Raw genomic sequence first — 15,737 nt, 5'->3', positions numbered from 1 at the left:
ATAGTTCCTTCCTGAGTCCTTTAGCTGAATCCTGCCAAAGAGAATGTCTGGATTGGTGCTGATGTGAACAACAAAAAGTTCCATTTGCATTAGAAACCTGCTCATCAAAAGATTGAAAGCACCTTACTTGCACCTGGGCATCTTCAGTCCCCTTACTGTGATCAGACAGAGACTGACTAGCAAGTCCCACTTCAACAACAAACAGAAAGATACAGTTGGGTGGATGCTGTGGTAGTTCAATGTTATGCTACTTAAAATCTGAACAGCAAGATGCCTGAAGAAAGACTGAGTCCCAGTGGAATAGCCCATCTATCCTTGGCTCTCCTGGTGTGGGCCAGAGCTTTTCCTTGGACTACATCTGTGAATGTTAAAATACAGAATCATCCAAATGGTCTAATCCAGGGTCTTCCACATAACTTATGACTTCAATTTCTGTTTCACCGGAACTGGTTTTCTGGAAAAAAAAATTAGGAAATGTAGCCATTAGTTTTGACATCAGCCTCTTGAAAGAAAGCCTCTAAAGATATCCTGGTTGTCCACAAGGCTGGTCACACATCTTGGCTCCAGGGCTGTTGCTATATATTCTTTAAGGGAAACAATTACAAATAATGCAGCGTATGCAGTTTCACCTTCCATATTCCAGTGAAAGATGTTGACCTTTTCCATGCACAACTCTAGCAATAACAAAACTTTTGAATCAGGATCAGACTAGAGCTGGAAGGTACCCTGATGGTTATCTAGTCCTCTCATTTTGCCCATTAGAAAATACAGGCCCTTTGAAACTGAAGTGACTTGCCCAAGGTCATGCAAGTCATAGGATCACAGACAGAAGGACCTTGTAGATCATCTAGTCTGATCATCTCATTGGAAAGATGGCAACTAAGGCCCAAAGTCACACAGATGGTGAGCAACGGGGCAGGATCAGAACCCAATGCCTCTGACACATACCAACGATCTGTTCACAGCACTATGCTACCTCCCTACACTTGGAAGGAAGCATCAACCAGTTTCAAAGCTGATTTGAAAATTACTTTAACATTTAGAAAAAGCCATTCCTGCAATAATTAAAGCCAAGATGGTGGGGAAGGAGAAAGCATCCTTCTCTTGGCTCCCTGGCTTCCTCAGATCAAATCCTACATTCTGCAGGAAACCTTTCCCAGCCTCTCCCCAGGCCTTCCTTCTAAAATTCCATCTACTCTGAATATATCTCCTTATTCACATATTCTTTCTCCTATTAGAATGTAAACACCTGGAGGGAAGGCAAAGACAGAATTTTTGCATTTCTTTGTATGTCTAGCACTTGCTGGGTGGGGGTCTGGCACAGACTAAGCATTTAAGAAATGCTTGTTAATTGACTGACTAGAGAAGAAAGCTTCACAGAATTATAAGCTTTAAGGCTGGTGAGGATCATTTAGTCCACAACCTCCATTTTTCCAAAGGGGATATTGAGTACCAGAGAAGGTAAGTGAATTGTCCAAGATCACACAGTAAATAGCAGTCAGTAATGGAGCCCTTTGGGTCTTTCACCTGAATGATGTAAAACAGACTACCTGTTGACATCACAATCAGAATGGTTTTTTCACTGGGATCTGAACAGGCAAAAACTTACTTGACAGACCCTTACCCTGAGAGAGCTCTTGGAAGGCAGAGATCCCCAAAGCCCAAGACTGCCTCCAGCACTGCTCCTGGGATGCCAGCTGTAATTAGAAATGATCAACACCCCTCTACCATTTCCTCTCCTTCCTAACACTTTCTAGCTGATTCCTACTGGGCTGGTGCCTGTACTGTCAAAGCTGTTGCCACCACTGGCACCGACTGGGCCCCTTATTGCCTCTATTAGCCGTGGAGCCAAATCAAGTTGGACCAGCGCCCTTGGAGGTGATTGCTTTGTGTGATGGCGGAAGCAGTTGGGGGGAGTAGAGGAGGGGAAGACCACGTATGGGGAAGCTGGAAATGGTTCTACCATTTTTCCGGTGACTGGAGAATTTCAGTCCTTTGGGCACACTGCAGCATTCAATTCTCTCGTTTTACTTGTTCCTTTTTTTTTCCTCTTTAATTGCTGAGGTTGTTTAATGGGAAAGAACAACATGGCAAGAGGATAAGAGGCCCTGGGAAGCCAGGTTGGGCTTAGCTCTAACATTAATATTTGCTATTTGCTTATACTGAAATCCGCTTTTTCCTCCCCAGGTCAGGTTATTTTGAACAGATGCTTTTACTTTTAATTAAAAACAAACCATGAGCTTATCAAATAAGCTTTTAAGCCCACTCCTTTTGCTATGAATAGGAACTGCTTGTTTTCTGTGGGGAAATCAGATACAAGCATTAAAATGACCCATTAAGAGGCTCAGACAAAGGACTTAAGTCTGCTGCTCACATCACCTGCGGTTCTTAGGAGAATGCAGGTCAGATCCAAGAGGAATTTCAAACACACGTTGGAAGGGAGGTCAAATGTCTGCTCGGCAGCAGACTGTTAGTCACTGAGCTCCCCTTTCCAAAATGCTGGTGACAGTTTTATCTAAGCTGACCTAATACTTCCAGAGCAAAGGGGAGCCAAGGGTACAGACAAAGCAGCATAAAGCATGCATTGTCTTCTGCCTGAATTGTCCAGGACATTGCCTCTGGTCTCTGTTCACCTGGGCTCAGCCATCTCTGGTGTCTCTTTCAGGTCTGGGTAGGAAAGTCAGAACATGCCCAGGCCCTGCCAAAGAGGAGACCACTTCCTGGCTGACCTTGTATCACAAAAGTACTCTATAAAGATCTGTTAGATGAATGAATTGTACCCTAGCTAATGGTGCAAGAGGAAGGGAGTATGCCGCCGTTCCCTGGTAGTAAATGGAGCAGAAGACATGAAAGTCAATGAAAGCTGTCTATACAACCATAGCTACCAGGTGCTGCATGGTAAGGTGGAGAGAATGCCAGACTTTTGAGTCAGGAAGACCTGGGGTCAAATCCCATTGTAGATACTTAGGAGTAACCCTGTGCAAGTCATTTAACCTCTATTTGCCTCAGTTTATCATCTACAAAATGAGGTGATTAGACAAGAAAACCTCTAGCTCTAAAATCTATGCTTCTTAGATACAACTAAAGAGACAGTCTAGGAATGGGGAAGAAGAAAGCAATTTAGCAAGTTGTTTAACTGAAATGACCAGTTGACTCCATTAAAATATTCAAATATTCTTGACCAAAGAGGTAGAAGTATGCGTGTGCATGTGTGTCTGTGTGTGCATACATGTCTGTGTGTGTGCATATGTGTCTATCTGTGTGTATATATGAGAGAGACAGAGAGAGATACACAGAGACAGAGAGACAGACAGAAGACAGAGAGACAGAGAATAGCACATAGGTGTCCCTAGCGACAAAATTACATAAAAAGTCAATGTACTATTTCAGCATACTACACAAGTATTCCTAAGCAGGCTAGATATCAAGAATCTTCAGAAATTACCTCACAGACGTTGCTTAAGGAGAGATCCTTAACTTTCCTGTTCGGTGCTGGAATGGGAGGAAATAATTTGGTCCATACCTGGCAGCTGAAAAAGAAGTAAAGAAGAGATTTTACACAAGGACACCTGTTCTCTAGCCAGAGAGTTTTGGTCTGGAAATGGCCCTTAAAAGATATACACTAGATGGTGGAGAGAAGCCAGGAAGCTGCCTTAGCTCTCCCCAGTTTCCCTCAGAAACAATGTTAAGCGAAGTCTCTAAATGGACTCTGGAGCAACAGAACCTACAAAAAGACAGAGTGAAACAATTTTCCAGCTTAAGATAACTTAGAAGAACTTCAGGAAAGGTCTGTCTCACTTGGGCAGAAGGGGAGTGCAGCCCTGCACAGAGGGTGTCCAGGTAAGCCAATGGGAAACTCGTAGCCACAGCACAGATCAGCAACCAAGGCCCCAAGGCCCATGGTCCTGGCTTAGCAGGCCAATGGCACAGCAGGCCAGCTGTGAGGCCTCCAGCCTCACTGTAAAAGTCAGATTGCCAGTCCCAGAACTCAGGGCACAACAGGTACAACTAGGCTGAACCACCCCAGCACGGAGGATAAGCCTCCAGCACCTGAGACACCACAGCAGAATGTCAGTGGCCAGGCCCTTGGACCCCAGCACAAGAAGCTTGGGACAGTGCCCTCTGAGCCCCAGGAACAGAGTTCAACTTTAAAAAGCCATGAAATCAGCTAAAAAAGGAACAAGAAGCAGAAAAGAGCCTTGAACATAGAAAAGCTGCTATGGCAACAGGGAAGATCAAAACACAAACTCAGAAGAAGACAACAATGTCAAAATGCCCCCACATAAAACCTCAAAGGGGAATATAACTTGGTCGATGGCATAGCATCCAAATTCTTAGAGAAGTTAAGGGAGTTACAAGAAGAAATAGACAGCAAAACTATACTAGTAGGAGACACCCACCTCCCCCTCTTAGAACTAGATAAATCTAACCACAAAATAAACGTGAAAGAAGTTAAGGAGGTGAATAGAATTTTAGCAAAGTTAGAAATGGTAGACCTCTGGAGAAAATTGAATGGGGATAGAAAGGAATTCTCTGAGGTTTTATGGCACCTACACAAAAAATTTGACCATGTATTAGGGCATTCAAACCTCACAATCAAATGCAGAAAGGCAGAAATATTAAATGCATCCTTTTCAGATCATGATGCAATAAAAATTACACGTAGTAAAGGGCCATAGAAAAATAGGCTAAAAACTAATTGGAAACTAAATAATCTAATCCTAAAGAATGAGTGGGTCTAATAAGAAATCACAGAAACAATCAATAATTTCATCAAAGAGAACAACAATAATGAGATAACATACCAAAATTTATGGGATGCAGATAAAGAAGTACTTAAGGGAAATTTTATATCTCTAAATGCTTCCATGAATAAAATAGAGAAAGAGCAGATCAATGAATTGGGCATGCAACTAAAAAAGCTAGTAAAAGAACACATTAAAAATCCCTAATTAAATACCAAATTAGAAATTCTGGAAATCAAATGAGAGATTAATAAAATTGAAAATAAGAAAACTATTGATCTAATAAATAAAACTAAGAGACTGCTTTGTAAAAAAAATCAATAAAATAGATAAACCTTTGGTTAATTTGATTCAAAAAAAGAAAGAAGAAAACCAAATTACCAGTATCAAGAATGAAAAGGATGAATTCATCACCAATGAAGAGGAAATTAAAGCAATAATTAGGAACTATTTTGCCTAACTGTATGCCAATAAATCTGACAATCTAGGTGAAATGGATGAATATTTACAAAAATATAAATTACCCAGATTAACAGAAGAAGAAATAAAATATTTAATCTGATTTTAGAAAAAGAAATTGAACATGCCATCAATGAACTCCGTAAGAAAAAACCTCCAGGGCCAGATGGATTTACAAGTGAATTCTATCAAACATTTAAAAAATGATTAATTCCAATACTATATAAACTATTTGGAAAAATAGGTGATGAAGGAGTCCTACCAAATGCTTTTTATGATACAAATATGCTGCTGATACCTAAACCTGGAAGAGCGAAAAAGAGAAAGAAAATTACAAACCAATTTCCCTAATGAATATTGATGCAAAAAATTTAAATAAAATATTAGCAAAAAGATTACAGCAACTTGTCATGAGGATAATATACTATAATTGCTTGGGATTTATACCAGAAATTCAGGTCTGGTTTAGTATTAGGAAAACTATCAGCATAATTGACCATATCAATAAAAAACTAACAGGAATAGTATGATTATTTCAACAGATACAGAAAAAACCTTTGACAAAATACAGTACCCATTCCTAGTAAAAGCACTAGATAGCATAGGAATAAATAGAGTTTTCCTGAAAATGATAAGTAGTATCTATCTAAAACTAACAGCAAGTATTACATGTAAAGGGGATAAGCTAGACTCCTTCCCAATAAAATTAGGGGTGAAACAAGGATGCCCATTATCACCACTATTGTTCAATATTGTGCTAGAAAGCTAACTTTAGCAATAAGAGGAGAAAAAGAAATTGAAGGAATTAGACTAGGCAATGAGGAAACAAAACTATCACTCTTCGAAAATGATAAATGTTGGAGATGTGGGAAAATTAGAACACCAATGCATTGTTGGTGGAGTTGTGAACTGATTCAGCCATCCTGGAAAGTAATTTGGAACTATGTCCAAAGGGCTATAAAACTCTGCATACCCTTTGGTCCAGCAATAGCACTACTCAGTCTGTATCCTAAAGGAATCATAAAAAAGGACAAAAATATTTATAGCAGCTCTTTTCGTGGTGGCCAAGAACTGAAAATTGAGGGGATGCCTATCAATTGGGGAATGGCTGAACAAGTTGTGGTATATGAATGTAATGGCCATAAGAAATGCTGTGCTATAAGAAATGATGAGCAAGCTGATTTCAGAAAAACCTGGAAAGACTTGGATGAACTGATGCTGAGTGAAGTGAGCAGAACCAGGAGAACACTGTGTGATAACCAACTTTAATAGACTTAGATTTTCTTAGCAATGCAATGATCTAAGACAATTCCAAAGGATTCATGATGGAAAATGCTATCCACATCCAGAGAAAGAACTATGGAATCTGAATGCAGATTGAACCATACTATTTTCACTTGTTTTTTTTTGTTGTTGTTCATTTTTTCTTTCTTGTGGTTTTTCCCTTTTGTTCTGATTCTTCTTTCACAACAGGACTAATGTGGAAATATCTTTAATATGATTGCAATGTATAAAAAAAGCTGTATTAAATTTGGTGGGGGTGAAAATACACACTACAGTAAACACACTGGCATTCTATATACTCAGAATCCTTATTGACCAGGAATGCCACAAACAGCTGATACATATAGTGCAGGCACTTTGAGGCAGTGTGTGGTGGAAGTGGAGAGTGAGCTAGCCCAGGAACCAGGGAAATCTGGGCTCAAATCCTGCCCCTGACACATAAGGACTGTATGATCTTGGGCAAGTCAATTAACCTAGTGCTCTATACAACTTTCCAAGAACAAGAGTTGCAGAAAAGGAGCCAATCTTCATTGGTATAGTGAATTTCCTCATTTGGGAGCTCCCTGTAGGCCTGGTTCTTGTCCTTTTTTTAATGCCTTCTTATTATGATCCTCACAACAGTACTATGAAAGAGGCATTGCTGTTCTAACCAGGCCAATGGCTTCATAATCACAGGACACTCACTTTACTGATTTAAATCAGCATGTGTTGTTGGGGCTCAGAGAGGTTGAACTACTTGCCCATGGTCACACAACTGGTAACTGAGAGAAATAATACCAGGTTATCCAAATGTAAAGGCAATAGACAACAGCTACCAGTGATAACAGTGATAGTTGATGTCCCTGGTGCTGACCCAAAAATATCACAAAGTCCTTCTGAACCACACAAGGAAAATTAAATTATATTCAGAATTGTTTTCATGTGAATATATTTTATTGCTTCCTAAATCCTTGAAAATCATATATGGAAAGCCTCTGATAATACCCATATCAGATGAATCATAACAGCTCTTTCTGAACTGTGCCTTCCCTGTGGATATAACACAAGAACTTACTAATTAATAATGGTGAAATTGTTCAGAAATATAATCATCTCTGAGAATGCCATTTTCAAAAATCAGATGAGGGCTAAAAGGGAGGACATTCTTAAATATGCCGAGTGACACATGTTACTGAACCCCAGTTTCTGGGCTGGGGAGCAGGACTATTTGAAGTTACTTGGGAAAAGGGAAAAAAAAAAACAACACATTCTTCCCTGACATCTAGATTCTCTTCATATATGCAAGTCATCACAGGAAGCATCGCTTGGTTCAAGTGCAATTAGCCACTTGGGGACAGGAGGGCTGGGGAGCCAGCAAATGCCTACCCAAGTCCGAAGTAATCACATGGCCATCGCAGGGGGGTCCAGTTGTTATTTCAGCTCACAGTGGGGAGAGCCGACTGTACCAGAAGGCATACCTACCAGGTACAAAGGCACATGCTGGCCCTCCTCAAAAGGCTACAAAACATGTAAGGAAAATCAGCAAAGAAATCAGGAGCTGCCTGAATAATTTACAGGTCTTCACAAAAATTACCACACTATTAGCAAATTCAAGGGCAGATCTTCACTGGCTCCCAGCAGCTTCCTGGTGCCTGTGTCTCCATAGATCAGCTATCGATTTTCTCCCTCTTGTTTATACAACACTAATCTCCTCAGAGAGCAGGCCCAGAAAAGGCCCACAGAAGACCAGCTATTAAAGCCTTGCCTTTCTGTGCATGCAATTGTTTCTCTAGAGGATGGGAATGATAAATGAGGGGTGGGCAAAGAGCCAGTGTTTGTTGGCTCTACTGGGTGCCCCTAGAGCAAGCCTAGACGATACCTACTTTCGACATATGAAGAAGAGACTCAACAGAAGGAAGCAGGCAGTGGCCATGAGCACGGACAAAAGCCATTCTGTCAGGTGGATTGGTTCATCCTCTCCTGTACAAGAGGAAGAAAACAACATTATTGCATTGGGCAGGTTAAGCCAAAAACCATTTTAAATTATCTTTTAAAAAAAATGAATAGCCTTAGCTGGAAGAGGTCCAAAAAGCAAACCTGTGATTAGTAGTACTAACACAATTTTCGTAGGGATTGGAGGCTAAGGACTGTTCACTGGGTGAGAAGTCCTAAGAACACCAAATAGAGGAATAATTACCCAAAATGTAAATTCACTTCAAAAGTTTTTGCAGGCTTCCTTTTTGCTCGGTATAGAAATATCAAGATTATCATATCCATTGAAATTAACACTTGAGGAGGCAAATATTTAACGTAATAAATACATTTCAAAAAGAACAGAAAGCAAGGGTTTTTTTAGATTTATAAATTATTAGAGCTATAAAGGTGTTAAGGTCATTTGGTCCAACCCCTTTGTTTTGCAAGTAAGGAAGTTAAGACTCAGAGAAGTTGGGGGCAGGGTTTGACCTGGACCATACAGCTAATGGTAGATCACCTAACCTGTAGTTCACTGTTGTTTCCATCACTCTGATGGCCTCCAGAGCATTTCAGCACAATGCCAACACAGTTCAAATTTCCTTCTAGACCACCGCAGTGTGCGTGTTGCTTCAGAAATTCATGAAGGAATGCATTCACTCTTTCAAGTTCTTAGATTCCCACTTCATCTGTCGGATTTTTACCTGTCCTCTAAAGCCCAGCTCAAAGACAGTCCACTCCAGGAAGTCCTCCCTGATTTCCACCAATTAGTAACAACTTGTCTACCCTTGAACCACACACATTTTTCCCTGACTTCTTGAATGCACTGAACTATACAACACATGAATTATTATAGATGCAGATGTATAATAAAGGCAAATCGGTGATTCAGTAGATAGAAGTCTGTCCCTAGAATAAAGAAGATCTGAGTTCAAATCTGTCCTCAGGCACTTACTAGCTATGTAACCCTGGGCAAGTTACTTGATGTCTGCCTGTCTCAGTTTCCTCATCTGTAAAATGGAGATGATAAAAACACCTACCTCCCAGTGTTGTTGTGAGGACAAAATGAAATATTTGGAAAGTATTTTGCAAACTTTAAAGCGTTTTATGCATGCTAGCTATTATTATTAGACAAATATCTAGATAGACAGATGGCAGAGAGATAGATGAAAGAGAGATTTGAGAAAAACAGATGAATTCATATGCACAATGATCTCCACCAGGATCTGCACACAGTGCTCTCTGCACACAGGTTTATAACAAATATTTGCTGCTTTCAACCAATGGGGAAACTGAGGCTCTGACAGAATTCGTGTTGCTTGGTAGTGTGCTCTCTAGCTTGGTCAGATTAGAGATGCTTACTGCTCATGTCAGGTCTTGATGCTTCCCTTCTTGGCCCTGCCTCTTAGAATCTCCGGTCTCTTTCAAAGCTCTGCTCCAAGCACCTTCCACATGGAGCCTTTCTAGATCCAAGTACTAGTGGCATGACTTACAAAATTGCCTTGGATTTCTTTTTTGCATATCTTTTGTCATTATATATGTGCACGTCATCTCCATCTATAGAATACAAGCTCTTTTTATCTCCCAGTACCTGATATATAGTAGGCACATTAAAAAAAAAATTGAATTGATTTCTTCAGTGCTGGTCCAACCTCAACCAATGTAGACCACAATCTTTAGACAATTTAGTAGAAATTTTTTTTTGCATATTTCTTTCATTGAAAAATTTCATCAATTTTTGTAGTCAACCTACTGATGAGCCTTCTAAAATTTAACAAGTCTAGGCCTCAGACAGTAGACATACAATATATTTTTATTAACATGTGATCTACCTGACTCTGTGCTAAACAAAAAGAAGCAAAAGACAGACCTTGCTCTCAAGGAGCTTACTATCTAATAGCAGAATTTATAATCTAATAGGAGAGACCAGAGGAGGACTTTAGAGGAGGAAGGTAAAGAATACCTAGTGTTTCTATTAATGATTGCTTCTTTTTGTATTCACTAGGCATTTAATTAATGTTTGCTGACTGGCTGACTATTAATCAGTCTGCTACCTGCCTTTCCTTGCTTTAAAAAAAAAAGTAAGATAGAGGACATTGATTTTTAAAATCTATCATTCTTATTTATGGGAGAGGGAAAAACCTTAAAACCACAAAAATTAACCTATCATTGTAAAACTTTTTTCCTCACAGAGCTTGAAATGGAAAGAATTTGGCCCAGCAGCAAAAATTAGAGATCCTCACAAATATTATCAAAACCACACACTCACTAGTGTTTACATCTCAAATTGAGCAATCCCACACACCCCAGAGTCATGCCAAGCCATGATAACAACGCTGTTTGTTTCTAACCATGATTACAAAAATCTTTTCAGTTAAACCACTCTCCAGTTATTCAGTTCAAATATCCCCTTAATAAACCAAGAGAGAATTCTTGCTCTGCCATTGTCAAAGTAGAAGCCTAGAATCCTTCACAGAGTTAGAGGTAAAAGGGCCTTAATAATAGGTCATCTTATCCAACAGTCTTATGTTATAGATGAGGAAACCGAGGACAGAGAAGTAAAGTGAGTTTCCCAAAGTCACACAGGTGATGGGATCACAGATATAGAGCTGAAAGATACCTTAGAAGCCATACAGTCCCATTCTCCAATTTACAAATGAGAAAGCTGAAGCACAATAGTCAGATGCCTCAGTGGGGTGATGTAGTGACACAGTACTCTTAAAGGCTAGACTAAAGGAATACAAGGTTCTACTAACCTAAAAAGACTTCAGAGTCCAATTAAGAGATTACATGTCAGTCATCCAAAGCCAAATTCACTCAGGGAGTGAGTGGCAGAAACAGGATTCAAACCCACATTCTTTGATTCTGAATCTATTGTTCTTTCTCCCTTGTACCATATCACTTCCCAATATACGTGATAAAGGAAGATCAGACAAGACTTAGTATAATCCTTAGTCTCAGCAGAGGGTCTGACCAACACTAAACCCTCTCTCAACTATCTCTCCAATCATCTCTTTGTACTAGTACAGATTGGCCTGCTTAGTTTGAGGAAGAATAGATAATCAAAGAAAAGTGGAAATGATTTGTGCTAGCCATTAAAGACGTGGAAACCATGGTTACATGGAACTGGATCTCAGGAAGAAAACAGATTGTTGGGTTTAAAATATGAGTTTTTAACTTTTGTTTGTCATGGACCCCTTTGACCATCTGGTGAAATGGCCTTTGGACTCGTCAGAATAATGTTTTTAAGTGGATAAAATAAAATACATAGAACTGCAAAGGAAACCAATAACATTGAAATACAGTTATAATTTTTTTTTTAAAAAGCAAGTTTACATTTACCCCATTTTAAGCATTCTTGGTCTAGAAGCTCGTCTGTGTCTCTAACCCATACTCAGGAATATCCACATTACTATCATTAAAAGAAATTGGGAAAGGCTTCTTCCTGTAGGAGATAGGACTTTGGCTGGGACTTGAAGGAATCCAGAGGAGCCAGCTCATTATTAGTGGGTTCCAAATGTATTAACCCTACTAGGTAGCATGTCCATTATAAGAAGGGTCTTACAAAGACAATGTTTTAATACAAAAGGAAGGATTCTCTTATGCTAAGAATTCCAGGCACCATAGCTGTTCCAGGAAGGAAGATGGGCCCTTAAGCACTCATTAAACTATATCACACAAGCAGTTACCTACATACAGAATGCTAAAAACAGGAGATATTTGCAAATTCCAGGAAGGATCAGTCCATGTCTTATTTAAACTTTGCATCTTCCCTAGTACCTGTTCTCTCTACATACAGTATAAGCTCAATAAATCCTCACTGAAATAACCTTAAAATCACCTAGTCCAATTCCCTTTTATTATAGAAATTTAATTTGAGGCCCAAATAAGGTTATATGGTTAGTTCTTGACAGAGCTGGGACTAATATCTAGGTCTCCCAACTGCCAACACACTTATCCCATTACACTTTGCTGTCCTTCCTGTTTATTAATGGGATAAATTATCCTTATTAATGGGATAAATATCCTAAATCTAGATGGAGAAGGGCAGCCAAATGCAAGGCTCGAACAGAATCAGGTCCAGAGCATTGGCTAGCAATAAAGCAAAAGACATATGGATGGATGACAATCCTATCACTAGAGGAAGAGTGAAAGAAAAGATATGAGGACAGAATGCTGAGACACAACCAGAGCCCCAAACCAAAGTCCAAAGCCATAGTAAAGGTTCAAACAACAACAGAAACAGCAACAGAAAGGAGAGAGCAGAGATGTTGGACTGAAAAGACAACATAAATGAACTACTTCTGAGCCCAGTGAAAGCATGAAGGTCTCTGTCTTATTATAGAAGGTAGGAAAGAAGTCATCGCTTGGGATGGGTCTTATGAGAAGAACTGATTTTACCGCTGGTCCAGGAAGCCTTCAAGCAAGGAAATCAGTCAATCAGTCCTTCAGGCTGGATGGAGATCGGGTTTCCAGCCCCAGCTCTGCTCCCAGCTGGTGTGAGGCTAGCCTTACCTATTTGGGCCTCAGTTTTGTTATATGTGAAATTAGAGGGTTAGACTAGCTTGGGGTGGGGAAGCTGTGGCCTCGAGGCTGTAGGTTCCCCACCCTTGGACTAGATACTCTCTAAGATCCATTCCAACTTGAAACCCCGTCAAGTCTCTTGGCTAGTGGTGAAGTTTCCCCATAGACACAGTCCCATGGGCCAAAAAGACATAGGAAGAAATGTGGTGAATATTAAAAATGATACTAATAAGCCTACTAGAGTATACCCTCCAACTCATAGATTGAGTTCCATGAGACCCTCCCTCAATCTTCTGTCCTCAGTTGTGAGAGCAGGTGCTCATTTTCAGATTCCTCTGCCACTGGCGAGTGTCACACTTTAGCCTGCTGTGACACACCCTTGGGGAATGTACACCATGACATAGTGGAAGACCTGGGCTTCTTGGTGAAGAGAGGCATATTATGAGTAATAATTTTGCAGGAGACTCCCTGGCAGTCAGCAATGAATCACAGTTATGTGTTTTCCTCCCTTAATACAAATGCATCTATAAGTGCCAAAGCATGTACACAATGTACACATCTTGAATAAAATTAGGTGATTAAAAGTCACGTTTTAAACCTGAGTCAGCCATTAATTTACTCCCTTGGGCTCTCAAAATTTCCCTCAGTACATGAGTCTACAGCCAATTTTTAGTTTATAAGGATACTGTGGTGACTGGTGACTGACAGAAAGGATTAATAGTAGATTGGAATCAGGAAAACCAAAACTGTCTGAGGAAGCCAATTAGAAACAAGCTCAGAGATTCTTTCTCTAGTAGAAAGTTTGTCAAGGCATTGGCTCAGACACAAACTCTCCTCTGCCAATCCATTACCATGGGAATTTTTCTCTTGTTTTCAAAATTCCTTTTCTTACCTAGGGTATTTGGGTCTCATTAAGGATATTGGGGTGGAGAACAAGATAGATAATGAGATTCGGAAAACTAAAATTTCACCATTAAACCCAAACGTGAGCATCCTAAAATAAATAAATGAAGGATTTTGGTAAACAAGAGATAGTAATGAAATACAACATGCAGGAAGTTAAGAAAGTTTTAAAATGGAAAAAAAAATGAGAAAATAGGAAGTCAGTCCTAAAGATAAGATACAGCACAGTTGAGGAAGAGAAGGTGATACTGAATAGTGATAAAAATAAAACTGCTCCTTCCACTGGGGAACAAAATGTTTGGCAAACAGGAAGTATTGTAGTATAGAAGGGCTGGGTCTAGCAAAATAGTGAGGTGGGTTCAATCCATCTTTTGCACCCCAACTCTGATTCACCTGCAGTCCCTTGCGGCTGCATGCTGCCTTCTAGGTGCACAAGGTCTCCCCAGGGTCTTGATATTTCTGTCCTTCGTCCTCATCCCCCCTTCCCCAGTCCAAAAGGATTCCTTCTGGGCCATGCTCTGTGCCAGGTGATACTGGAGAGTGAAGGGTCAATCAGTGAACCAAACCAACCTAAAGGTTGAATGTTACTCCACCTAAAAAACAGCCTCTTTATCCAGCTTGTTTTAATGAATTAAGAGCTTAGTCTTGGTCAGATTCAAGCCCCGCCTCTGACACATGCTCCCTGTGGGACCCAGAATGCCCCAGGAATCTCCAAGACTGTAAGATGCATAGCAGAAACTGAGCAGCATTGGTAGAGAGCATTTCCTCGCTCTTGATTAGAACGTGGGTTTTCTGAGTCCTAGTCTTCCTGCTAATATTAGGCTGCCTCTCTACATCTTGTATGGACCTAGCTATGTTCCCCATTAGCATGCGAGGTCCCCGAAGACAGGTGCTCTTTCTACTTTTATCTGTGCCTCAGGCATTTAGCACTGTGCCTGGCCAATAGAGTGCACAAGGGGCAGCTGGGTGGCTCGGTGGATAGAGCACTGGGCTTGGAATTAGAAAGACTCATCTTCCTGAGGTCAAATCTGGCCTCAGACACTTATTAGCCATGTGACCCTGGGCAAGTCCCTTAACCCTGTTTGCCTCAGTTTCAATTATCTGTAAAATGAACTGGAGAAGAAAATGGCAAACCACTCCAATATCCTTGCCACGAAACCCCAAATGAGTTCACGTCCTACTGGATAGGCCTGAAACAACCCAACAGCAACAACTGGCTAGTAGTGCACACCCAGTAATGCCTGTTGACTGACTGGCTGACGACAATTCCCATTTCTTACAGCAGGCGTACCTATCTTAACTGCTTCCTGGGAAATGAGTGCAAAGCTATAGACTAGAGCACAGATTCTTATACTTTTGGTCTCAGAATCCTTTTATACTCTTAAAAATTATTGAGGACCTCCCCCCTTCAAAAAGCTTTTGTTTATGTGGGCCGTGTCCATTGATGTTAGAAATGAAAATGTCTTGGTATTATCATAAAAATAGCTTTGATCTCACAGACCCCATTAAAGGCTTTCATGGACCCTCAGGGCACCGCTGATCACACTTTGAAATTGGCCGGACTACTGCAACTACTGTATTGAATTTGGATCTTTTCCTCTCATTTCACTGAATCATGGATTGGGAGTGTGAGACATGTCTAGAATCATTTCGTTCCACTTCCCCTTTTTAAAGAAAGAAACAACAATAGCAACACTGAAGGTTATAGAGGTGAAATCACTTCCTTAAAGTCACCCGGGAATTAAAAGTAGAATCCAAGAACGGGCCCTCTAAGTCCAAATAGATTGGTCTTTCCGGTCTATCGCAATCATTTCATAGCAACTGTTACTTCTTTTTAAAATTCAAAACACTATTCTGACCAAAGGGTTAGAG

The 15,737-nt window shown here is 40.3% G+C and overlaps 1 protein-coding gene across 1 annotated transcript in view; it reads right to left on the bottom strand.

Moving 5' to 3' along the window:
• Positions 1-367: 367 nt before the first annotated feature.
• IL5RA (interleukin 5 receptor subunit alpha) overlaps positions 368-15,737 on the bottom strand; it is a 44,915-nt gene continuing 29,545 nt past the window's right edge. Inside the window, exons 8-10 of the mRNA XM_036739452.1 lie at positions 8,351-8,447; positions 3,446-3,530; positions 368-454 (exon numbers count right to left, since the gene is read on the bottom strand). Coding sequence (XP_036595347.1) covers positions 368-454; positions 3,446-3,530; positions 8,351-8,447 — 269 coding nt within the window. The remainder of the gene's footprint in view (positions 455-3,445; positions 3,531-8,350; positions 8,448-15,737) is intronic.

Source organism: Trichosurus vulpecula, chromosome 9, assembly GCF_011100635.1.
Source record: "Trichosurus vulpecula isolate mTriVul1 chromosome 9, mTriVul1.pri, whole genome shotgun sequence".
Taxonomy (NCBI): Eukaryota; Metazoa; Chordata; class Mammalia; order Diprotodontia; family Phalangeridae; genus Trichosurus; species Trichosurus vulpecula.
This window is presented reverse-complemented; position numbering and strand designations above follow the sequence as displayed.